This window comes from Oryctolagus cuniculus, chromosome 20, assembly GCF_051225735.1.
Source record: "Oryctolagus cuniculus isolate XC-2025 breed Fujian yellow rabbit chromosome 20, ASM5122573v1, whole genome shotgun sequence".
Classification (NCBI taxonomy): domain Eukaryota; kingdom Metazoa; phylum Chordata; class Mammalia; order Lagomorpha; family Leporidae; genus Oryctolagus; species Oryctolagus cuniculus.
Window position 1 is genome coordinate 38,566,204 of NC_142886.1, and position 26,945 is coordinate 38,593,148.

A 26,945-nucleotide genomic window follows, 5' to 3' on the forward strand; every position below is an offset into this window, starting at 1 on the left:
GTTCTCTGCTATGGCCTGGGAAAGCCCAAGTGCTTGTACCCCTGCACCCACGTGGGAGACCTGGAAGAAGTTCCTGGTTCCTGGCTTCTGATCTGCCCAACTCCAGCCATTGCAGCCATTTGGGGAGTGAACCAGCAGATGGAAGGCCATTCCCTCTGTCTCTCCTTCTCTCTGTAACTCTGCCTCTCAAATAAATAAATTAAAATCTTTTTTAAAATAAATGCATTAAAATGTGAAAAGGTTGATTGAATACTCTGAGAGGAAGAAAGTAGACAAAAGAGAAAGAAGTGCCTGAAAAGGTAAGAAAAGAAACAAGGAAGGAGTGTCAACTGACAAATGAAAAGTTTACATTCAGCAGCAGCAAGGCCCAGGACTTTCAAAGAGCAGCTCCGTGCAGTATCCAAGCTTAACTTACCTTATACCTGTGGTGTAAATCACTCTCTTGCCCTCCAATCTTCAGTAAAATGGGTGTAATACACCCAAATGCTTTGGGGAAGCAGCTTTGTGGAAATTACTTAGGAGGGCTGTAATGGGCACACCACTGATAATTTGAACTAATTCACTGAGAGCAAGACTTAGAACTAAAAGTAAGAAGAAAAATAAGTTCTTCACCAAGTAAGCGAACTCAGCTAGGCTCTGAATAAACCTCCATCCCGCAGATGAGGCTGTTTTTAACTGTAGGTCAGAAAGGCTCCTATAAACAATAAGAATTAAAACAAATCAGCGGCCGGCGCCGTGGCTCAATAGGCTAATCCTCCGCCTTGCGGCGCTGGCACACCGGGTTCTAGTCCCGGTCGGGGCACTGGATTCTGTCCCGGTTGCCCCTCTTCCAGGCCAGCTCTCTGCTGTGGCCCGGGAGTGCAGTGGAGGATGGCCCAAGTGCTTGGGCTCTGCACCCCATGGGAGACCAGGAGAAGCACCTGGCTCCTGCCATCGGATCAGCACGGTGCGCCAGCCGCAGCGGCCATTGGAGGGTGAACCAACGGCAAAAGGAAGACCTTTTTCTCTCTCTCTCTCTCTCTCACTGTCCACTCTGCCTGTTAAAAAAAAAAATCAGCAAGCCCGGGTTCTAACAGGCTAGTCTCATTTGAATCACTGGCATCATCTGTAACTCAGTAACAGTAACTATAATTGAGTTCATACTTGGAACTTCTATTACTTTTCTAAAGTTTTTTCTCATGATCTTATCTGTTTGAACTCAAGTAAAACATTTTAAAATTAAATGCATTTGGTTTTAAGCTTTGTTTCCCCTCTACATTCAGGCTACAAATGTGAAGACAGGGCCAGGTGTTTGGACTGGCTGTTAAGACACCACTTAAGAAGCCCATATCCATAGGAGAGCGCCTGGGTTCAGTATTCAGTTCCACTCCTGACTCCAGCTTCCGGCTAATGCACACTCCGGGAGGCAGCAGTAATGGCTCACATAACTGGCTTCCCGCCACCCATGTGGGAGACTTGGATTGAGTTCCAGGCTCCTGACTTTGGCCTCAGCTAAGAATTATTACAGGCATTTGGGGGGAGGGGGGTGTGAACCAGTGGATGGGAGTTCTTTCCATCTCTGTTTCTGACTCTCAGATAAATAAATCAAGTCTTTTCTCAAAAGGAAAGATAAACCAACCTATTGGAAATGTATGAGCACACAGATAACAAATCACACAACTGAGTCATGTACAGTTTAGCTCAAAGATGTTATTAAAAAAAAAAAAAAGATGTTTCAGAGCAGTTCAACCAACGTTAGCATCATTTTAAGTCACAATCTCAGACTCAATGAGCATCACCTGTTCACCTACAAGTTGAGCCATTAATAGGGTTCAGAAAGGTATCATGAAGACAAAGCATAGGTAGATAGGCAGCTAAGTAGGTACATAGAGAGATGATCAATTTATAGATGATACATGGATAGATAGACTGACTATACATATTACTATATTACCACATTACATATTACTATACATATTACTTTAAGCTTTAATTCTACCCTTTGTTGAATTTCCCATTTAGCTGCTGAGTTAGAATCTCCAGCACCTGCTCAGCTGTCCAGTAAATGGCTCAGGAATGAATGCTCAAGTCAACAATAAATGAACGAACCAAATACTCAATAAACGTAGACACCTAGTCTTCCCAGAGGTGAGCGAGGAAAACAATTTTCTTCTTCAGAAAGTTAAGGAAGCAAAAAAGAAATATAATGATTTATTTATTTGGGGGGAAAAAAGTGTGGGACTGAAGAATGGCAAGATTAAAATAATTTGATTCTCTCTCCCTCCTTCCCCTTCTCCCACCGGAAGCATTAAGACTACCTTAAATCTGTGAGAGAAACTGTGACCTCCCACAGAGAGAAGGGGGAGGGAACTCCCCCACCCCAAGGACCCCCCAGCATGCCCCCCCCCCGACAGGTTCCTCCCACAGACAATGCCTGGCTGCATAAGTCACTGCTCCAGACAGTGTGAGACACCATCATGAGTGTTAGCACTACACAGGGATGACTGATGACCCCCAAGAGACCACTAACTGTCTGTGGCTTTTCTCCTATGATCTGTGTGCTCGGTGAGATCATCTGTTTCTCTGTTTTCCTTGTGGAGCACCCAAAAGACAAATGAAGCTGTAGCAACATCACTCGACTCGTCTCAGATTAGCCAATATATACAACCAATCACGCCATATGCAGGGATGCTGATGTGAGAGTGGCCATTTGATGTATTGTCCAAACTAGGGCAATTGCAGAGTGAAAGGTGGCTTTATTAATACTGCTGGGAGGCTGATGTTTGGCTAGGGGTTAAGACACCTGCATCCCATGTAGGAATGCCTGGGTTCTATACCTGCCTTCAGCTCCTGCCTCCAGCTTCCTGCTAATGTAGACTCTGGGAGGCAGGGTGACAGCTCAAGTTCCTGCCATTTACACGGACACCTAAAGCTGCATTCCCAGCTTCCAGTTTAGGCCAGGGCTGGACAGGCATTTCAGGAGTGAACCAGTGAATGGAAGCATTTTCCTTCTTTCTCTTTCTCTCTTTTTTTCTCTTTCTCCATATCAAATAAACAAATAAGTCTTTTTTAAAATAATTATTGTTATCATGCTAAGACGACCAGACAAATGTAACCCAGGATGCACCAGTCATTTTACAAACAACTTATATCACTGGTACAAAAGGAAAGGAGTTCGTATGAGTGCACAACAGTTGTTTTGGTCTTAGGCCTGAGAGCAGGTCAACGAAGGGACTTCTCATAGCGACGGAGGCCGAGTGAGGCTGTGAGTATGGAAAGTGGCTTCCTGAGTATATTAAATGTGAGCATACTTCCAGGTACTAATGGACAGAGGGAAAGCCACAAACCCTGTGAGAAAGGCAGCCAGCAGACCACACTCCAACTCCCAAACGTCACTAATGATTCACACCCCAACAGCAGGGCAGCAACACCTCCCGTCCACTCACACGTTCGTGGCGGAAGAGCCTCTGGGGAAAAGCAGGAAGATGATGATATTCATCGGTTTGCCACAATCGCTGTTTCTCTCTCCTGCTTCAGATATTAATATTTCACAGATGCGGATGGCAACATGCTGGGGGAGAGGCAATTTGCCACCCAAGGGCAAGGCCCTGATATTTCAAACAGCAGCGGGAGGGTATGGGAGCCACAGCCAGCAAGGTGGCCCCTGCAAAGTGTTTGCTTGCTTCAGTACATAGGTAGAGGGTGCCAGCACCTCATACATGACACCTGCAACAAAGATTTTGAATAAAGTGGCAAATGTTCAGCCAGTGCAAGTTCCTTGGCCTCTCTAAGTCTCAGTTTGCTCATCTATAAAATGAGAGACTGATACCTTCCTTGCAAGATTATTGTTAGGATTGTTTTATGCAAGACTATTATTATTGTATGCAAGACTACAGGCTCCAGGCCTTGTTGTTTCCTATCCAGTAATATTATTAACAATAATAACAGTAATAGTAATCACGATCCTTTATAATCCTTTCTGAGTATGTACTGGTGTACAGATTATCTCAGCCACCATGATGACTTTGTATGATGGGTAAGGCTACCATCCTCAAGGGACACACAAGGCTTAGAAGAGTGAAGTCCCTCTGTCCACAGGCACATATCTGGTATGTGACAAAGACAGCAAGCCATGCCTTTGGGACTGTCAATAGGAAAACCACTGAGCTAAACAGGGGAAAGCCGCCTTCTTTCCACCCCGTTCTTTCTTCCCCATCTCCAATGCTTGGACAAGCTACCAGCTCCAGGAAGGGCAGGCTGGCTCACATCCAGGCTGGGGCACCTCCACGGTCTGTGAGAGGATGACGGACATGGGCAAGGGGGGAGGTGTGACAGGGAGGGGTGTGTCTTCACCTCCTGCCAGGGCAGATGACCAGTGTGGTACTCACGCCCATGCTCAAGTCCCCATCCTAATGCCACACCACCTTTCCAGTGTCCTACAGATAGACACTGAAAACCAAGCCAGATCATAAAAAGGCAGAGAGAAAGAGGCACCTCAGTGCCGTGTGAGTACTATGATGGTGTTTATTTTCCTGGGGCCCTGAGTATTCAGTTATGTGCAAATATTAGCCTTTCTTCGGTCCCCTGGGAGCCAGGCAGCAGGCTTCCATCAGAAGTTTATAGCCTGGTAATAAATCTAAAGAGAAGCCACCTACAGATGGATTGGACAAGTGAAGAATCTGTTAGTTTGGAGGGTAAGAGAGAGAAACTCAAGATGAGTGAGACCACATATTCACAGCCCCAGAGCCCCAGACAAGATTTTCCCAGCCATCCTGAGTTAATGCTTTTGGGTGGGGAATGTTCTAAAACTCAGTTAATTAGCACATTAAGTGGACATGAATGACCAATCTATCTAAATACTGTCATGTAAGACAAAGCCATATTGGGGGACTTTTTTCACCTTCCAAATTGAGCCTTAATTTTTGCTCTTTAGCTATATGGGAAGATGAAAAAAGAGACATTTTAAAGCACAAGGAAGTCCACTAAGGAAGCAGAGACATATTTATACTTTGATGTAATCAATAAACTAACTAACCATCACTCTTTCATCTCTGTTTTGGACTCATCTCTACAGGCTGAATAACAAATGTGCCAAGTGATGCTGAAAAATCACCACAGTCCTGTGCAGAATGTTTGATGAACGCCCCACTATCCCGGCACCTGAAATTATTCCTATCAAAGAGGAGTTTGTCCAGTTTCTGTAAATCTTATATTTATATGCCAGGCTACAAAATCAGCTATAGTAATTCTGATGCTTTGCAGTGTGAGGGAAATGAAAGATGACTGATATTACATGGTCACTGCACTGGACAGAGCCTGAAATGAAGTAGAAAATTAATAACACCATGAGAAAAAGGTGCTTCTACCACCGAGTTTTCATTGCAGCAATTTGTTTAGGACTCCTTATTGCTCTCAAGAGCTCAATATTAATTCCAAATTAATATTTCAATTTCTGTATCCCCTTAGAGAATGAGTCAGCACCCATGACAAGCACCTCTGAGGGGCACAGTTTGATAAAACAGAAGACACAGAAGCAGAGACAATCCCAGAGACTTTGAAGAAAGTTCTGGAATACTCACAAAAATAGCCAGAGTAGCCAGCATTTGCAATGCTAGACTCTGCCTTCTCATTTTATTTAGTTCTCACAAAAAGACTGCGATAATAGATGCTATTACTATTCCCATTTTATAGAGGAGATGACAGAAAAAAAAGTAACTTTCCCAAGCATACAACAGTTTAAGTGACAGAGCTGAGACATGGTTTAAGTCCCCTATTTCAATTCTAACCATCTCCTGTCTCCCACTAATAGCTGTCTGTCCAACTTGCAAATGTTTTTCTAAAGCTCATCTGTGATGTCATCTTCTAGAACAATAAAGAGAAATCAGAATTTTGTATTTCTGGCTCTCCTTTTAACAAAAGGTTAAATCTCTACTTACTTAGCACCAGTGAGTTTCCCATTTCTTTTGTCCATTTTCACCAAAGAGTAGAAAATAAATGTCCTTGATACAGACTGATAAGCTAACTGTATACCCGAATGACAACTCAACTTTTAAATAGGTAGAATATACTGTCCCATCCTGAATGCCTTATGTTAAAGCACAAAGCCATGTTCTTTTAGAGGACAACGTGTAGGTCACTGTTACTCTCTGCTGTCCACTCAAGGCGAGAGAAGCCCTCGGGGGCTCCCACAGGTTGAGTCAGAGACTCTCGCTCTGTGAAGAGGGACCCGAAGGCTTCCTAAAGGGAGTAGAGCATCACGGTTAAAGAGCACAGCTCCTGCAGCCAGAATGCCTTGTCTACCCCTCACCAAGTTCTACCCCTCACTGAGGTTTGGGCAATTTATTGAGCTTCCCTTCTCCTTGGTTGTGGACCACTATCTCAAAAGATTGCTGTAAAGATTAAATGATGAACAAACAGTGCATGGATTTCAAAACTTGTGTGCCAAAATAAACATATCATTTACTTCCATTTCCCCATGAAATTTCTGAAGTACCTTTGTGTTAAAAGCAGTACTTGGGAAGTGTTAGCCAACAATCTAATTATTACTAAATTACACACTCCTTGAGGACAAGTGTTGGCATCTTGCACTTCTGTTGTTGCTGTTTTGGATCACTAGAGTCTAATATAGCACCTGCTTCATGATGGGCATACAGTAAGTATTAGCTGCCAAAATGAATACATTTGATTATGAGAAATGAGAATAGCTGTAAGAGTCATATACCATTAACACCTCATTATTCCATTGTATATACTGCAAAACTTGAAATTAACTCAAACACATGCACATTTATATAAAAATGTAGACAAAGAACATTCATTTCTCTGTTTGGGTTTTATTTTTATGGAAGGGAGGTTTTTTTGAACACTGAATTCTCATTTACAGAATTATCTTCCAGAGGCATGCCAATTTTCATTAGCTCTTTAATTTCTGGCATAAAAGCTTTAGATCTTCTTCACTAATCAGTGATGATTAGCAAGCTTTGGAATAAAAAACAATAGCAATGATTAAGTGGCGGCCTTCCAAAGACAGAACAGGAGCTGTAGGCCTGACCTTACACACACTGAACAACCTTTTGTGTGACCACTTGGCTGAGCAGGAGGCAGCCACTTTGACTTCAGGGCAAAAGCCAGGAGTCATCATATCACTTCCTTGTCCACTAAAAACCTAACGCTGTACTCACCAGAGATCACCTGGTTCCTGGGATGCTGCCTAAACTTCTTGGACAAAAGGGTACATGGAGGGAGGAGAGAGCACATGGCAAAGGGAAGGATGACCAGGCTCTTCATTCCAGGCTCACAGCAAGGATTTCCATAGCCAGATCCATGACATCACCGGTGCCATGCTTTATTTTCCCTAAAATCCTTACATCCCCAAATATGTAAGGCTTTGGAGGCTATAAATACCAAGAGAATCTGCTCATGCATAAAGAAGATAGAAAAATGGTTTGAGAGAGGTATTATTGACAACCAAAGCAAAAAGAAAAGACTTGTATTCCATAGAAACAAGAGAAATTTCTGTGTTGCTTCTGTAAAGGTTCTAAATGAGGGGTTCTTGATCTTCAAAACAGATATAAAAAAACACCATTCCTTCATTTCTCCAACCTGAAGCATATGGGCCAGGCATGACGGATATACCCATAAAAGACACTCTCAACCTCACAGAACTCACAGTAATGGGAGGGAGGCAGGTGTGAAGAGTGGCAATCACCTGACAGACTACTAAGTGTGGTGGCAAATGTGTGTGGTGCTATGGGACCAAGCAGCCATGACTAAACACAAGAGCCCAGGGAGGCTTCCCCCAAGAGCTGAGTTTGGGCACCAAAGTGGATAAATGGTTTCAGAAATATATAGCAAAACACTCAGCAGACTGCCAAAGCTGGCACTCCATAAAGATTTAATTTTGGATGGATGGATGAAGGAATGAATGACTAGCTCATTCCCATGAGTACTACCTACTGAGTTTATATGAAGGACCAAAATGGCAAACCAATGATTGACCAGGTCGGGGTCACCATGATGCTTGAGACATAACCATATTTTCACAGTGTTCTTGGGATAAAATCCAAAATCAGCACCTTCCTGTTTGTCTGTCTCCAGCATAATTGCCTATGAGGTTTCTTTTGCTAAATAACCTTGAGTCACATTGCTCACATCTCGCAAGTCCTCAAACATAATCTTTTGCTTCCTCCTACCACAGGGCCCTGGCCCTCAGTGCCTTCTGCCTGGAATCCCAATTGCCCTAGGCAGTTCCCCTATTCAGGGGTCCCACAGCCCTCACTCCCTCTACATCCTGATTGTATTACACTTATGTATGTAACTATTTGCATTTAGGTTTGCCTCTACTTATTATCTGAAAGTGAAGTCATCATATGATTTATATTTTTAAAGATTTATTTATTTGAGGGGCCGGCGCTATGGCTCACTTGGTTAATCCTCCACCTGCGGCACTGGCATTCCATCTGGGCACCGGTTCTGTCCCGGTTGCTCCTCTTCCAGTCCAGCTCTCTGCTGTGGCCCAGGAGGGCACTGGAGGATGGCCCAAGTCCTTGGGCCCCTGCACCCATGTGGGAGACCAGGAAGAAGTACCTGGCTCCTGGCTTTGGATCTGTGTAGCTCTGGTAGTAGCGGCCATTTGGGGGGTGAACCAACGGAAGGAAGACCTTTCTCTCTGTCTCTCTCCCTGTCTAACTCTATCTGTCAAACAAATAAATAAATAAATAAGATTTATTTATTTGAAAGGCAGAGTTACAGAGATAAAGAGACAGATGGCAGGGAGAGAGAGAAGGAGATCTCCCATCTGCTGTTTCAATCCCCAAATAATCACAAAGGCTGGATCTGGGCTGAGCCAGGCCTAAGCAGAGCCTAGAACTCCATCTAGGTCTCCCACATGAGTGAGGGGCCCAAAAATGTGGGCGATCTTCTGCTGCTTTCCCAGGTAAATTAGCAAAAAGCTGGATCAGAAATGGAAAAGCTGGGACTTGAATCAGCATCTATATGGGATGCTGACATCACAGGCGGCGGCTTAACCCATGGTGCCACAACACCAGCCCCCTAATTCATCTTTTACATCAGGACACTTTCAAGAGGGAAAAAGGTACTACCATCAATTAGTCTAGAACCACAAAAATTGGGATGTTTGGCCATCCATAAATCAATAAAGTTATATGAATAAGTGAGTCACTGAGTCTTAGTTGAAAATAATGGTAAATGCTGTAGCTTGGGGAGTGTTCATGAGAAATGCAAATCACTCCCATGCCTCCTGCTTGTGGGGTTTGGCAGTTCATGATCTGTAGTCTCCTTATCCACAGAACAGCAGCTTTGACTGCCAACACATCAAAGGTCCATGGGCCAAGATCACAGCACGGCACCCAGTCCTTTCATGCAGTTGTCCACATCCTCAATTAAATCCTCTGTAACCAAAGCATAGGAGAGCCAGGCCCTCAGAATAGGCGCAGCCAACAAAACGAGTCAGTAGGCAGAGGCCAGCTGTCCAGAACCCTGGCCTTGGCATGAACACTCCGCAGCTTGAGGTTACAAATTCGGCAGGGAAAATGGGGCTGGGGTTCTGTATAGAAGTCAAGCACTCACCTCCATGAAAGTGCTTTCCTATCAGGCCCTCTGAATAGCTTCCTCCGTAGGAGAAATTTATTTCCATCCAATTACACTCTCTCTAGACTCACGGTGTCAAGCTAAGGAAAGAATCTAAGAGATCCAAGTTCAAGTCCCACTTTTGCCACTAGCTGGCTGTAAAATGGAGCCACTTCTTGGTGTAATGGGGAGAGTTGAATGAAGCTCAGCAATACAGATTAACCACCTAGCAATCGACCTGCACAGTCAGTGCTTAATGAATGGCACTCAGCCGTATACCTCAAACACACCTTAAGGCCCAAGTACAGAGCAAAGTACCCAACACTCCATTTAGAAAGGATAAAAATCTTCTAAGCAGTCAGAAAGTGAACATTAATGGCAAAGCTCCTGTTCACTAGCAGAAAAAAATAATAGTAATTCCCTGTACCAGGCAGGAAGTGGGAAATAGAGTAGGATGAGAAAAGGAGCCCCCCCCCACAACTTCTCCCAAAGATCCCAGGAAATTTGAGACCCTGCCCATGCCAGGCAGACAAAAGGCTTGGGACTTTTTTCAGACAGAGAGAGTACTGTGGACAGATGCTGCCCATGTCAAGATCCAGAAGTTCTGAGAAGTGAAGGTACTGGTCTGAGGCAAGGGCTGGGAATGCCAAGGAAAGAGTCAGCTTCCTAGGTCATAAGGCAGCCTGCCCCATCTGCAGGGATTCTCTCCAGCTGCCCCTAGAAATGCTTTCCATGAGAAGAGGAAGGAAACCGTGTTGGCTGCTTAACAACCGGGCACTTCGAATGGAAACTCCTACGGCCTCCCTGGTGGGTCCCTCATCCAACATTGCACCCACTCTATTCAACACTCTCCCTTCAAAGTGGTTATTACTAGCAGAAACAGCTGCCGGATGACCACGGGAGCTCCCTGAAAGACACTCCAAGTCTTACAACATCCTGAAAAATGACTGCTACAAATCATGCACACGGCTGAAGCATTCTTCAATTCCCTGTCTGTCCCTGAAGCCTCTCGCGCACGTTTATTCTTTGAGGATTACAGAAGATGAATGTTTATGGCTTCCCCTGAGACAAGTCAGTTACAGAAGCTTCTAAGACAAGGTATGGGGCACCGGGAGCTAAGCAGGAGCACCAGGGGAGAGCATCAAGGATAGAGAAGTTCTTGGGACAGAGCGACTGTCAAATCAGGTTCTTGGTAACCATACTTCATTTCCACTGGCAAAGAAATGCACGCATTCCATGTGTGCTTATCTTTATTTACTCACATGCCCTGAACTTTATTTTAAAGAAGAAAGAGAGATGAGAGAAGGAAATAGCACTTTTGAATGCCAATGGCAGGCCAGGCATGTCATGTGTGTTTCTCATTCCCCCTCCCAGTAACACAACCGAGGAGGACCGTTCAATCCCTTTAGCGTAAGGACCAATGTTAGGCTCACTGGGGTTAAACAACCTATCTGACTATCTGACTCCGTATCCGTGCTGCTCAACCACTTGGCACACGTCCCTCTCCTTTGAAAATGCAGTATTCCACACATGGAGAGCCACGGCACCATGTCAGACACACCTGGCTCCCAAACCATTTCTCCTTTTCCTCGAATCTTTTCATTGCAGTAAAAGCTCTGAGAGCCAAACATGATGCCAGTGACTGGTATAGCACAGGGGTTACTGGATGGGAGACTGGCTTCCCCTGCCTCAAGTCCCAGTCTAAACATGCACTGATTGTGTGGTCTTCAACAAGTTTCTTAATGTCTTAGAAGTTATTTGTGGCCGGCACCGCGGCTCACTAGGCTAATCCTCCACCTAGCGGCGCCGGCACACCGGGTTCTAGTCCCGGTCGGGGCGCCGGATTCTGTCCCGGTTGCCCCTCTTCCAGGCCAGCTCTCTGCTGTGGCCCGGGAGTGCAGTGGAGGATGGCCCAAGTGCTTGGGCCCTGCACCCCATGGGAGACCAGGAAAAGCACCTGGCTCCTGGCTCCTGCCATCGGATCAGTGCGGTGTGCCAGCCGCAGCGCACTGACCGCGGCGGCCATTGGAGGGTGAACCAACGGCAAAAGGAAGACCTTTCTCTCTGTCTCTCTCTCTCACTGTCCACTCTGCCTGTCAAAAAAAAAAAAAAAAGTTATTTGTTCATCCAGAAAATGGAATGATGATGGAGCCTATCTTAAAGGACTGAAACCCTTAAAATAGTACCTAAATAAAACAACCAGTTGTTTATATGTAAACATAAAAACATTAAAAATTCAGTTCTGCATGAAGTCTGAACACTCCCTCCCATCGCAGGGGAAGACTCTAGAGATGGGTGGATCTCATGTGTCCTCCACGGCTGAGCTGCTGAGCTCCAGCTAAGACTAAGTGGCTTGTCCTATGACACCCACCTCACCTTAGTGGAATTAAGATTAGTGTCTCCTGTTTCCAGAAAGATTCATGATAAAGGGGCCTGGCCATTTCTGTAGATGAGCCACACTAGCAATCAGGCATTAGGGGATATAAGGCCTTTCACCTAGCCACACCTTGGAAACGATGGTCATTTCATCAGTCAGGTGATCTGCTCTTCAGTTCTGTCTGAGCCCATGGTGTCCCTGAGGTTTTTGGAAATTGTGTCTCAAATCAGGAAGGGAACAAACAGGAGGAACAAAGATCAACAGAGTCAGCCCAAGGTTCTCCTTGATAAACGTGATGCTGAGTCCCACCAGCCAAGACTGGGTTAACGACAATTATGCAGGCGGCCAGGGCATGTCCTCTGAATAGGGTGAGAAATTATTGTGCTGTCTCCCTGGGTTCAAGCCTCAAAGAAAATGCATCTTGGTATATGCAGCCCAGCCAGCAACGAGAGAGAGACTTTTGTGAAGGGCATTTTGCACTGGGAAAGAGAAAACAAAATTTGTCAATGAGAAAATTCAGGATTTGAAGCCCCAAAGTATATTTCAGAAGACTTCTCTTTTCCTTCGCAGAACTCCAAGATGCACATTATTTAGGAGCTCTCTGGTTTCTCCCCTCCCCTCCCCTCCTCCTCCCTCCCTCCCTCCCCTCCCCTCCCCTGCCCCTCCCTCCCTCCCTCCCTTCCTTCCTTCCTTCCTTCCTTCCTTCCTTCCTTCCTTCCTTCCTTCCTTCCTTCCTTCCTTCTCTTCATAACAAAGCAGTAGCAATAACAGTGTTAAAAGTTCCTGAGCATTTTCTTTGCTTGATATTCAGACTACTCTAATAGGTGGACAAAATCTCCCCCTTATAGACGTGAAGCTGAGGCCAGGTGCAAATATGAAACTGGCCCAGGTGGTTAAGGATTTAACAGGGAGGGTTTACTCCAGTCTGGGTGCTTAGCTCCTGCTACGCATGGTCTACCTGGCCTCTGCCTGAACAAGCAGGATACGGAGCTCATAACAGGCACTCTCGAAATCTTTGCTGAATGGGGAATGAGTCATTTTCAAGTTTGTTTTTTTTTTTTTTTTTTGTCAACCCTTAATTGCAGTTCCTTCTTTATCTCTCAGCATCTCTAATCTATGATGTTGTGACATTATTCTTCTAACTAGTCTTCCTTCTTCCAATTTCTCCTCCAGCTAACTCAATTTCCTCACTGCCAAAAGATTTATTTTTTCCAACAGAAATTTTCCATCATGTCACTACCTTAATGGAATCTCTCAGTAACTCCTCACTTCCCACCACATGGAGCCAAACCTCTCAGCACCAAATCCATCTCCTACCCCTTTCTCCAGACTCATTTCCTACTCTCTTCCCACCCTTCTCAACACAGGGCACACTGACAACTTGCAGCCCCCTGGAGGGGCTGCAGATAAACTACTGGGCTGCTCCTCAACCACAGCCTACCTGATGACACCTCTCCTGTATTTCCTGTGTCTGTTGGAATGAGTGGTAGTTCAGAGCCTGGGATATGTGCTCAGGCTGCCTGGCTGTAGGACCCTCTGCTTACCAACCTACCAAGCAGGTGACCCTGAGCATGTAACATCACCCCCTACTGCCTCATTTCTCCATCCTAAATGGACAGGGGCAAAATGTTTGACCCACTGGTTAAGATGCCCACATCCTGCATCAGAGTATCTGGGTTCAATTATCAGCTCCAGTTCTTGATTCCAACTTCCACCTGATGCACACCTTGGGAGGCACCAGCTGATGGCTCTAGTAATTGGGTCCCTGCCACTCACATGGGAGGCCTAGATTGAGGTTCCTGGCCCCTGAATTCAGCCTCTGCCCGGCCCCAGCCACCTCAGGCACTTAGGGAATAAACTAGCAGATGAGCTTGTTCTCTCTGTTTCTCCCCCTCCCTCTTCCTCCCCAGTAAATAAATTTAAAAATTTTAAAAACTGTCCTCATGGAATAGTTGTGGTGAACTAAAGGAGATAAGTGGCCACAAAAAATTTCCTGACCTCATTTGTCTCACTGGGGCTCCCACTTTTTTCACATATTTCAAATAGCTCTAGTCTAGTGAAAGTTCATTAGTTAATATTTTTTTTATTTGACAGGTAGAGTTATAGACAGTGAGAGAGAGAGAGACAGAGAGAAAGGTCTTCCTTCTGTTGGTTCACCCCCCAAATGGCTGCTACATCAGGCGCGCTACGCCTATCTGAAGCCAGGAGCCAGGTGCTTCCTCCTGGTCTCCCACGCGGGTGCAGGGCCCAAGGACTTGGGCCATCCTCCACTGCCTCTCCGGGCCACAGCAGAAAGCTGGACTGGAAGAGGAGCAACTGGGACTAGAACCGGTGCCCTTACGGGATGCCAACGCTGCAAGTGGAGGATCAACCAAGTGAGCCAAGGCGCTGGCCCCCATTAGTTAATCTCACATATCTCTTTCTTCAGGGTTTTTCAGTCTCCTGACATGTTGGACCAGATAATTCTTAGGAACTATGCTGAGCACTGTAGGATGTTTAATAGAATCCTTGACCTCTACTCACTAGATGTCTATAGCAACCTTCCCAATCCCAACAACAAAAAATGTCTCCCAACACTGTCAAATGCCCCCTGGAGGCAACCCTTACTCCCCAAGCCACTGCTTGAAACTCTGAGCTCTGAATAACACTAATAGCAGCCATAGCTGCTTTTCTGAGCACTCACCACATGCCTAGCACAGTTCAAAGTTCTCAGAATTACATTTAATCCTCTCAACACCCAAAGGGCAGGGATTTCAGCCACATTTTACTGATACTGAAGCTAGAGCAGAGAGGTCAGTGAACAGCTTTCTCAAGACGCTCATCTTTTCTATCCCCAACACCTAGGATACAGCAGCTCAGAGAATGAGTGGGTGAATGGACAGAATGAGGGGTCACCTTCACAACAGCTGCCTTGTTTCTTTAGACTGCAGCCCCAGGTCTCTGCCCATCTCTGTTTATGGCTCCATTTTCCATAATATACGTGGTATGTAAATATCTTGGCACAAAACTCAATGTACATAAAAGGTCAAAATAGAAAACTGGATGAACCCTATTATTATGACTCTTTTTTCCATCTTCATAATCCCACTACAGTGACCATCCCAAGCCACCATCAGCCTATTCATGAACCCAGAGGCCTTTTCTCCACCCTCTGCTCAGTGACCTTAGACAAGTCAATCCATCCCTACTTGTTTAAAATTCTTTCTTTCTTTGGCTTCTAAGCACCCTCTTAGCCCAGTATTCCCCAGAGAGTTGAGAATCGGGAAATGAATAAGCGCACATAGGTGGACTTGAATTTGAAAATCCAAAGCCCATTTGCCTACTGCTGCCTGTGGCCACCACATCTAAAACCAGATGATGTGGAATACAACTTGCTCCTGTGTCAGGGCCATCGCATGTATGGCCTCTCTTCCCTTACACTGTCTCTGGCTTACAGAAGCTCTGGCTTCTTTGAGTTCTGTTCTAATGTCACCTCCTCCAAGAAGATTTCTTTGACCACCAGGAGAAGCTCAACCAAAGGCAAAACCCAGAAAGACAAATTCCATGCCACCATCCCTCCCCATGGCTTGGTCTATGCTTGACCAACCCCTACTCACCTGGATCAAGGTCTCCAGCTCCTGGGGGCTCACACAGATGTGATCCCGCAGGAATTCTGCCTTCTCCAAGGCGATGGTGTTCTTCTGGCTGCTCTCAAAGGGCTGCTCCAGCGCCCGGAAGACAAGCCCACCCGTGACGAGATAGACCACCACGACCACGAAGATGGCGACCACTGTCTTCCACTTCATGACGCTCTGCAGGCCCCCCTGGGAGGTGCCTTCCATCCTGGCTACCACCGTGGCTCGGGAGGAGATGGAGAGGCGAGGAGCCGCAGGGTGCCCGTTAGTGGCGCTCTTGGGTTGGCACACAGGCGGCGCTGCTGCAGGCACAGCCACTGAGGATCAGGGTAGGGAAGAGGGGAAGAAAGACGGTGTTGATAAAAACAAAACACAGAATTCGTCAGAAACGAACACAGGTGTCTCCCTTTCATCAGCTTCCAAAGGTGAGGATTAAGAAAGGGTTCCCCAAGCCCAGCAGTCAGGGAACTGGATCAGCTGCTAGGTGCCCCTTGGAGTTCTTAAACATGAGCTCCAGGAGTCCTAGATTTGTTTTGTAAGTATTAATTGAGTGTGAAATGCTTATATTTTTCCAGAGGGGTGCAAATTGGCAAGTCATCTCTGTTATTTATGATTTATCTCCTTTTGTTTTCCTGTTTAAACAATATGTAAGAAACACAAGAAATTACCACAAAGATACACATGAGTTAAGTTAATTTTGGGGCAAAAAACTTTTGAAACCTATGCATATCTTTTTTCATAATATGCATCTTCCATAAATGTTTTAAAAATTATTGGGAGGCAGAAAGACAGAGAGAGAGGAAGTAAGTAGAAGAATACCCAGTTACTGTATCCTAGCACTGAGAGCTAGAGCAACGTCAAGAGCAGAGACAAGATGAACATCCAATGACTAAAAAGCCCTGTAATCACAAAACAAAGGAAAGAAGGATGATCTTGGCAGAAGGTAAAAGACTCAAAAACCAGAAGCAGTCAAGAAGGTTTGAGTTTCTGAAGACTATTAGCAGAAAAAAGAAAAGGAAAAAAAAATGGTAACTGTAATGATGGAAACAAACAAGAGTGCTATTTTATGGTAATGAAACTGGCTTCCTGAAAAACTAATAAGGATAAAATAGATCCTGAGTGTATATTTCCTAATAGAAAATGTGATGACTTAGATGACCACTCCTGATCTACTAGTAACAGAATTTTTCTTCTATACTCTTCTAATAAAAAGCCACTGGAACAGAAATTTCCCCAGTTTTCAGAACACAGAACTGTCTATGGTCCCTTATTCTCCATAAGGGCAATTTCATTACCTTAGAAATACATATGTTAAGCAGGAGGCTTCTCTGCAAAGGCAGGAAGTTCAAGGTAGTATCCGACACACATTTGTCTTGCGCAGCGATGAACACTCATTGCACTTCGATCCTGTCCTCCCTTTATTATTCTCATTCTTATTGTGGGCTCTGCGTGCTGCAGCCTGCCTGTTGTGTAAATAAGGGATTAGGAGATGGCAAACCTATGCACTTTGGTGGAGTAAACAATCCCACTCCAGTGAGTCAATGAGCAGAACTGTCTCTCCTTGTTCAAAACACCAGTGATCCCAGCAGTCCCTGGCCATCAGAGGGCACTTAGAAGAATTCGGAATTGTAAACATCTGCCTCTCCTCCTAGACCCTCAAAATCAGCTGTTTCCTTTGGAAACAAAATCCAACACTAGCCTTTTCCTGGATATTATTCTGTCCAGTAAAATAATTCAGTGTTAAGTTTCCCTCAGACTGACATGAACACAAAACACTCAGATCTCCAATGGAACTATCTGTGAATTGGAATTAGCCACCCTGGCAGCATGTTCTTACTAACCTTCCCAAGTCACGCTACAGCCAGGTTCCTACTTGCCCTTACTGACACTGAGAAGGTGAGCCTTGGGCGGAGGCTTTCTTTCAACCCTGCCCTCATTTTCCATTCATTCTGCCTCCTCCTGTCTCAACCCCATGGGTCTCTCCCCATCCCCACAGCTTCAGCCTCTTCCTGGCCACCATCACCTCCTACCTGGACCAAGCCAACAGCTCCTAAGTGATCTCCCTGCTTTGACTTCCACGCAGCTCCAGACCTACACGTAAGTCATGGGCTAAATCCCACTTCTGGAAGCACCTCCTGCCCTCTGTCCTGCCTCCTTTTTGGTTGGCAGAATAATAGTCCCCAAAGATGTCCACATGCTAATCTGAAGGACCCATAAATATGTTACCTTACATTGCAAAAAGGACTCTGCAGATGTTATTAAGGATCTCAAAATGGAGAGATTATCCTGGGTTGTGTATGAACCTAGTACAATCTCAGAGGTGCTTACAAGGAGGAGGATCAGAGAGAGAAGGAGCTATTATGAAGGCAGAAACAGAGACTGAAGCAATGCAGGTGCAAGCCAAGGGATATGGGTCCCCTAGAAACTGGAAAAGGCAAGGAACTGATAATCCCCTAGAGCTTCTGGAAGGAACCAACCCTCCTGTCACTTTGAATTTGGCCAACTGAGCCTGATTTTCAACTTCTGACCTCCAGAACCGTAAGATCATAAACTTGCATAGCTTTAAATCACTGCATTTATAGCAATCTGTTACAACAGCCGCAGGAAACTAATACACCCTCTGCCAGGTTAGGCTTCCCTTGCACAGCGTTCACTCACTGAGGTGCGGACAGAGCCTGTGTCCAGGTCACTCAGTAGACTGAAAGCAACATGAGGGTGGGCAGCAGGTCTACCCTCACTCTCTTCAATCTCAACCTTAAGTTGCCTTCTCCATGATGTCCTCCTTTGCCCCTCCAAGTGGACTCAAATGCACTTCTCCCCCACTGGTCTGAGAACTTCTGGGAGCCAGAAAGCTCACCTTTCCATCACTGGTCCTCCATTTCTTACTGTATGTTTGTTTTCTGTTGTTAGTTCCTTCAGATCAGACCCAAATACCCTATCAGAATCAACACTACCCTCAATAACAAGTATTTAGTTAACACCAAATGGACACAAGGGGCTGTGCTATGGTGGGGATAAGTCACGATCCCTCCCAGCCTTGGAGTTTGACCATCTACTCAAGGAGGACAGCCTACACTGTATCTAACGTTAGGATAAAGCCCCATCAGGAGAGGAACAATGGCCTGGGCACGGAAGCCAACTGGAGCTGGGTCTCCTTCACTGAGCTACATCATGGATGGTTCTAGAACTTCGAGCATCTCTGAGGTTAGGGAGAACTAGGATTGAGAGAGGTCATTCCGAGCCACTTCCTGGTGCCAGTTTGCTAAGAGACTGTTCGAAAAGGATTCCCCAGTTCCTAAGCTTCTAAAGCACTGTAGCAAAAACCAGAGCTTCTGTCTCAAACCCATCAGTGACTGGGTGACCTTGAAACTGTCACCTCATTTCTCCTGTTTGCTTATCTATGAAATATGAATCATTACCCCAACAAGGTTCCTGGGCACAGCAAGGGAGCAGCCTTCCTTTACTAGCGAGATGGGGACCTCAGAATGCTACAAAACCTTTTGTGCATTTGACTAAAAATGGACTTGGCTGCTTTAGCAAAGAGGACTGTGCATTTCAAAGGCTGGAAAGGATTTTTAGTGTAGCTTTTCTTTAAGCTGGGTACATTTTCAAAGGGTGTCTGAATTAATCCATTTCTTCTTCTCAGAAACCACACTTGCTCTCACTCTGGTACAAATCTGTCTTGTGTCCTGGGATGAGCCACTGGAGGATTCTGTACCTGATGCCAGCAAAGAAACAAAATTAGGAAGATGACAATGGCGGTAATAGTGGTGACCGGGGCAGGAGCCTCCCTTGCTCCTGGGCAGTGACCTGTGCCTGTCACTCTAACAGATATTTTACGAGCATCATTGCATTTGGTCCTCACCACAAGGTATTCTCACATTGTGTGAATTCAGGCCCTGCCAGAAGCAGATGCCAAGATTAAATGTGTAGGAATTTTAACAAACGCTGGCAAGGATGTGGAGAAAAAGATACCCTGATACACGGTTGGTGAGAATGCAAGTTGTTACAACCATTATAGAAAGCAGCATGAAGATTCCACAGAAAAACTAAAAATAGGTCTTCCATAAGACCCAGCTATCCCACTCCTGGGAATATATCCAAAGGAAATGAAATCAGGACATGAAAGAACTACCTGCACTCCCATGTTTATAGCAGCAGAGTTCACAATAGCTAAGATATGGAGTCAACCCAAACGTCTATCAAGTACTCATTGGATAAAGAAAATGTAGTGCATATACATGAAGGAGTATTACTCAGCCATAGAAAAAATGAAATCTGACATTCGCAACAAAAATGGATGCAACTGGAGATCATTACCCTAAGTGAAATAAGCCAGATCCAAAAAAGATACATATCACATGTTTTCTCTTATTTGTGGCAGTAAATATGTAGAGTATAAACATTGTGTAGATGTCATCTCATTTGGTATATAGTATAAATATTGCTTCACTGAGTCATATCATGTAAATGACAGTATATTCTTCTTGTTAAAAAAAGGAGGGAATGGTGAGGACTCTTGGGGCTCGAGTAATGTTTGGTTCTTAATTTATGTGATGCTTATGAGTGTGATAAAAACTCATCTGTATACTTATGTGCATTTCTTGGTGTGTATACTGTATTTCAACAAAAAAATTTTAATGTGTTGGGATTTTATCAGCAAAAATGTATGTTTGAGAAAAATGAGAGGGCACCAGGGAGGCTAGGACAGCCAGCAGAGGCTATGTCACTCTGACCACCAGTGGAGGGGACAGAGTGGAAAGGATGAGGCAAGTGCACTAGAGCGTGTGCAGCCTAAGGAAGGTCCAGCAAGGCTGTCAAGGAGTTCCTGAGCCAAGGTTGGCTATCGGAGGAGTTCTGTGCCTCCCTGGAATAATTCTACTGTGACCCTCACCATGCAGCTCTTGCCACACTCAGTCACATCGGCAGGCAGCAGCCCACAGCAAACACAGCTCCAGTGCAAGCACAGTGATGGATTTCAAAGCAGTAGGTGGGGCTCTTGGTCAATTAGTTGGTGGCCTGCAAGTGCATGTGTATGGCTGCCACACAGCCCCACTTCTTAGATAAAGAAACTGAGACCCAGGCATGTTAACTGGCTAAACCAAGATCAAGTGTCCAGAAAACTGTGGAGCCAAGATTAAAAGAATAATCTGCGGTTGGCATTGAGATGCAGCAGGTTAAGCCATCACCTACAATGTCAGTATTCCATATCAGAGTGTTCACTCAAGTCCAGGCTGATCTGCTTCTGATCCAGCTCCCTGCTAAGGAACCTGGGAAACCAGCAGAAGATGGTGCAAGTACTTGGGCACCTGCCACCAACATGGTACATCTGCAGATGGAGTTCCCCCCTCCTTCTGCCTGGCCCAGCCCCCATAACTGCAGCCATTTGGGGAGTGAGCCTGTAAATGAACGATCTCTTTCTCTCTTCGTCTATCCCTTTCTTTCTGTCACTATTTATTTCAAACAAATAAAATCAATCTTTAAAAACCAAAACTGGAACAATCTGACTTCCAAGTCATTTCTCCTGTGGAGAGTGGGCATAGCAAGAGAAGAAACAATGCAAGGTCCTTCTATCCACAAATATGAAAGGCATTTGTTTCAAACAAGTGTAAAAACATTTACTTCTCTACGAAATGGACTACTTCAGCTTCCTAGTGGGTCTGGACTTCTTTCCCATATAATGCATCAGTAATGGATGCATCATGGAAAGTAACGGCCTATCACACTTCACCACCAATGGCAAAGTGTTTGGTGGCAAACATGCCGGCAAGAATTGATGGGAAAGGAAATGTTGGAAGACCGAATCCCTTCAGTGAATGTTCATTTTCAAATGTTTCCTCACAAATCTTCGTGCACTTCATTTTTATTTAAATTCAGGTGGATATGTGTAGAAATCTGCTCTTTCATGGCTGAAGACAATCCTAATAACTGTAATTATTCACCCTGTCCCATTCCCATTTCCTTTGGATATATTCCCAGGAGTGGGATAGCTGAGTCAAGCTCATGTTTGCCCTCAGAGTGAACAGGAGAATCCACAAAGATCTTGCACAAGAACCCATCTGATCTTCACAAAACTTTCCCAGGAGGACAGCAGTCATCATCTGCCTTCTAGAAGGTAACACCAACTAGCCTCTTGCAAGCTCACAGGCAGCAGCCTCCTCAAAACCCACTTCAGACCCCCAGCTCTGAGCACCTCCACTCCTTCACGCCACCTGAGACAAATGGCATCCAAAAGCTTCAGGGTCTCCTAGCAACTGAAATGCAGCCACCCCAGAGGTGCTGCTGTCACACAGCAACGTGCCTTTGCCTATCGACCCAGTCAAAGTACAACTGTGCCTGTGGACGCATGCTCCTCTCACCTCCCCATAGCCCCCACCCTGCCTCTCTCACTGCCATCCCCAGGTCCACCTGCACTGACAGCTCAGAGCTTCCACAGAGCCCCCAGGTTCAGCCTGGAGTCCCCAGAAGGCTTCCCTGGGCACAGGGAAGGGAGGGTGTTAGGAGTGGGGCAGGAGAGGTCAGAGGCACATGATTCCCCCTCAGATGCTCCACCCACACTGGCCTGTGGCTATCATGGGCATTGTTGGAGCAGAGGGAACACATGTGGCCCTCTGATTCCAGACACCCCAATAGCCAAATCGTTTTTCCCATTGCCATGTGTTAGCCCCATACCTCAGAGGTGATGAAGCTCATGCTAGCCGCTCAGTGAGCAAGCCATGCACCTGAAATACCACCCAAGGCTTTGTTTCCAAATAGAAGACAACAAGGTATCATGGAAAGAATAGGAGAGTACAGAGTCAAGAAAAAGGGAACAAGGCTGAAAGGGAAAGATGAAGGAAGAAAGAACAGGCTGCAACCGGGTCTCACATCTGTCCCTCCTCTAGTCTCAGCCACACCCTCAACTTCTCTCACCTGAATCACTGCAACAGCTTCCAGTCCTGTCCTTCTTAAATCCATCCTCCAAATCCCAGCCACCTGGAGCTGCCTCAGGCGTGACTGTGATCACTCCAACCCCTGCTTAAGATTCTCTGAAGCTCCACGGAGACTCAGGCTGAAGTTCAAGCTCTGCTGCTTGCTCCAAGACTCTCCCTTCCAGGAGCTGGTGCCCGCCTATCTCCCCAGCCTCACCCTCTGCCACACCCCCATGAGCGACCTTTGCCCCAGCCAAACCCAGCAGCACCCAGGTCCTCTCACCTTGCACCACCCACTGATGCCGCCCTCTGGGCTGCACCAGGGAAACACGTCTTAATTCCCAGGTTCCTTTCTCCTCCTGATTCTTTTGGGTTTGGGTTTGGTTTAGGTTCTGTTTTGTTTTGTTTTGCTAACTCCTCGCACTTCAAAATTCACCTTTTGTGTCACTCCTTCCAAGAAGTCCTCCCTCGCTGCGCGCCCTCCGGATCACAGCCTCTTCCTTACGGTTCAAGGTGGAGCTTAGCAGACTGCGCACAGCCAGGAGCCTCCTAATTACAGTTTGCTTACACCTGAATGTGTTCATTCATGCATCCATAAATCTGCCTTGGGCAGCATACATGATATCAAGTTCACACACCTGCGCCTAAGAAAATTTGACTGCACACAGTTAATCTAGCAGATAGCAGCAGCCCTGGTGATGCTGGTGTGTGTGTGTGTGTGTGTGTGTGCGCGCGCACACACATGATTTGTACACTCACTGGAAAGGATTAGAATGGAAATGGAGTGGTGATCCACTTTCTGGGGCTCCAAACCCTCCACTCTAGATTTTCTGGTTCTCTTCACCAAGGACTACAAGGTTCTCTTTTATTCATGGGTACAAAATACTTGTTAGGTTAAGAAAAACCTCTTTAATGGCACAAATCATCCCTGGTGTGTCATTTTTCTGGGACCAGGCAGGCCAAACTCCACTCCGGTGTGTCTTCCTGGACTCCCTCTAACTAGAACCAAAATGCATAAACTTGTACTTGAGGACCTCAAAAATTGAAGGGTTTTTCTTGTCCTGCCCCATCACTGCACACCCCAACCTGGGCAGGGTGAGTACAAAGGGGCTGGGTTCACTGAGGCTCAAAAAACCAATGACTCCCTTATTAGGACGAGTGAGTAAGAGATTTTTTTCTCCTGATCTTTCCCAAAATCTCTTCTTGTACTTATAAAACAAGGTCATGGCACAAAGTCAGGGGCCTTCTCCAGCAGCAGACAGGGCCCAAGAATGAAACTCTTAGGACTGGGGAAGACAGGGGTGGGAAAGGGCTTCAATGGTGATCCAATCTATCTCCGACCATAGATTTTATTTTATTTTATTTTATTTTTGACAGAGTTAGACAGTGAGAGAGAGAGAGACAGAAAGGTCTTCCTTCCATTGGTTCACCCTCCAAATGGCCACCATGGCCAGAGCTACGCCAATCCGAAGCCAGGAGCCAGGTGCTTCTTCTTGGTCTCCCATGGGGGTGCAGGGTCCAAGAACCTGGGCCATCCTCCACTGTCTTCCCGGGCCACAGCAGAGAGCTGGACTGGAACAGGAGCAACCAGGACTAGAACCGGTGCTCATATGGGATGTCAGCGCAACAGGCAGAGGATTAACCAAGTGAGCCATGACCCCGGCCCGGCCCCAACCACCATAGATTTAACTTCCATTACAGCCCCATCCTCGCTAGGAAACAGCAGGTGTGACACCTAGGGCTTTGTTCTCTCCTACCTGGAAAGGTACAAATAGTAACACTATCAGGAGATTCACACAGGAAGTAAGGCATGTTACTCAATGCCTAGTTCAAAGCAAGCACTCAATGTGAGCTATTCAGGAGGTGCTTTATGCAAACAAAGGCAACAAAGTGTGCAGCTCCTACATACTAGACATGGGCGAGGATACAGAGAGACGTGATGAAGGAAAGGTCAATTCTACCAAAGAGGAGCTCAGAAAAGACTTCAAAAACGAGTTGCTGTTTAGTGTAGAAAGAGCATGAAGTGTCTGACCAAGGCAAGGGGAGGCAGGGAAGAAGACAGACCAACAAGAGGGGGCAACGAGGACAAAGACACTCAGCCTGGGGTGTGTGGAGCACTATCCTGGGTCTGTGTGCCAGGACTAGTGGGTGTGAAGTTGGCTACCTGATGAGGCTTGTAAGTCTTACTAATCAGTATAGGAAGCCCTGGAGGTTAATACAGAGAGGAGAATCATGGAGTCAGATTTGTGTTTAGCAAGCTGACCCTGACAGCCATGTAAAAGATAGACTGGGGAAGGGCGAGACCATCAGGCAATGGCTGGGATACCGGAGTAGATTGTGAGGACCTCAATTCAGGCAGTGGCAAAGGAGATGGAGAGGAGGACTCAGAGGCAAGTGGCATTAAGGAGCTAAAAGCTACAGGTCCCAGTAATGGAGGGAAAGTAAGAAGTGTAGTGAGGATGGGTCTGGGCTGACTCCCAAGTATCCGGCTTGCAAGAGCATGGTGTTCACCAAGATAGAAAATGCAGGAAACCATTCCTGTGGCACATCCAGGTGAAACTCTCCAGAAGACAGCAGGCATGAGGGACTGGAAATTTGGGAGAAAATTCAACTGGTGCCCTAGGAATGAGAGAGATGAGTATATAAGTGGCATTAAAGCCACAGGACTGAGTGAAATGGTCCAGAGGGAGATATAAAATGAGAAGACAGTAAAAGATGGTGCTCAAGGCGGCAGCATTTAGGGACAATGAAGAGGGGAGGATGCTTGCAGGAAAACAAGAACTGGAGCGGAAACAGGGAGCCAGGATACAGCTCCTGTTCAGAGACCGCAGAGCTGATCCTGGTCTCTGTGTCCAGTATCATTCACAAAACCCAGTGCACAAGTGGTCTCAGTGCTTGATGAATGAATTACTGTCCTATTGGGTCATTTTCCTGCTCACATCACATTCTCTCTCTTTGACAGAATCTTTGTTTCAGAACCAGTGAAATAAACACTCACCCTCCCTCCCAGGGCACAAGGAGCCCAGGACTCACTGAGCTGAACAGAAAAGCCCTGGCATTTCTTATTGAATCACCCTTTGCTTGGGATCCAGGGCTGCCTATCTCGTGGCTTTCCCAATAGACCCCATGTTGACAAGATGGACGGTTTGTCCTGACTTCTAAAGGTGTACAGCCACAGCTGGGGTTCTTTTGTCTTGCTCCAAAATGCTTGCATTTTCTCTCCTGACCCAAGTTTTTACCTCCAAAATTTAAATTAACTAGAGCACTTGTAAAAGAAAAGATCTTTTTCCTCCCTTTGGGATTAAAACTAATATAAGCAGCTGCAGTTCCTAAAATATCTCCTTTATCCTGGGGCCAGGTGTTTTAAATCCTATTGTCAGGGCCATTTCTTCGAATAGAGCTTTGCCTTTCCCAGGTGTCTTGTCAAACACAGTCACAGTTCTTCACTGTGCTCTGCAAAGCCCCCTCCCATCCGGGCTGCATACATCAGCCAGGTGTTCCTTCTAAAAGCCCCATCTTGCCTCTGTTTAAAATCCCATGACTACTCCTATGTCACTTATATGGCTTCTGATGTCCCACAGTTCAGGGCCCATCTCACCTCTACAGCCCTTCCTCCCTCCCACATGCTGCCCACACACCCCAACAGACTCCCTTCTGTATCTGCAGTCACAAATAGATCACAAGTAGTTGTACTGATCTCACCAATTCTCCTTACAGCTCCATAGTAGAAAGCCAAAACTCAAAAAAAAAAAAAAAACTTTAAGCTCTTAGGGAGAAAGAGCTTACATTTTAAGTCCACAACCTATCCCTTGGCCTAATTCCTCAACCCTGGGAAATCTGTACATTGCACCCCACCCCATCATGGGGATCCAAGTAGCTAGAGGTATTTTGATAAATTCCATATTTATTTCAGCATAACAAACCCTGAAGTGGTAAGTGTGCTAATGGTTTACAACGGTGGAAGAGGGAGACAGCTGGAAACTTGATGTGTCAGCCAATGCATGCCTACTATGTGCTGGGAATAGTGTCAACTTCCAGCTACCCAGCCACCATCCACCAGGAGACTGAAGGGTAAGGCTACGGAAACCACCAGATTCAGTGTTTGTCTCCTCTGCTCTCAGCTTCCTCTCCTCTGACCCAACCTCCCCCTCACCCCCATTCCAAATTCCAAAGACAACTCAGGAACCCCTACTGCAGAACTGGAGCCCTCCTCCGTGTCCTCTGGCTCTCCAGGACACCCCCCTGCCCCTCTCTCTGGCGCTCGGCTTCTCCCTGAGGACAATGATTTTGTTCTGAGTGCGGCTCCCAGGTAGAGGCTAAGCAGTCTCCCCCACTCACAAGGTCAGGGCCACACTTCCGTGAAAAAACAAAAATCCTCATCTATGGCTCCAAATTTGCAGATTCAACCAAACATGCTTGAAAATACTCAACAACAACAAAAAATGCATCTATACTGAACATGTACAGATCTTTTTG

The 26,945-nt window shown here is 45.9% G+C and overlaps 1 protein-coding gene across 5 annotated transcripts in view; it reads right to left on the reverse strand.

Moving 5' to 3' along the window:
* Nucleotides 1-26,945, reverse strand: part of KCNK10 (potassium two pore domain channel subfamily K member 10) — a 145,328-nt gene that overhangs the window by 63,078 nt on the left and 55,305 nt on the right. For 3 of the 5 annotated variants that reach the window (XM_089322029.1, XM_051825941.3, NM_001082736.1), the window contains exon 2: nucleotides 15,541-15,875. In XM_089322029.1, coding sequence (XP_089178155.1) covers nucleotides 15,541-15,875 — 335 coding nt within the window. Of the gene's footprint in view, nucleotides 1-15,540; nucleotides 15,876-16,853; nucleotides 17,022-22,470; nucleotides 22,683-26,945 lie in introns of those variants that run through there. The other 2 variants (XM_089322028.1, XM_089322027.1) reach the window with 2 other exon arrangements.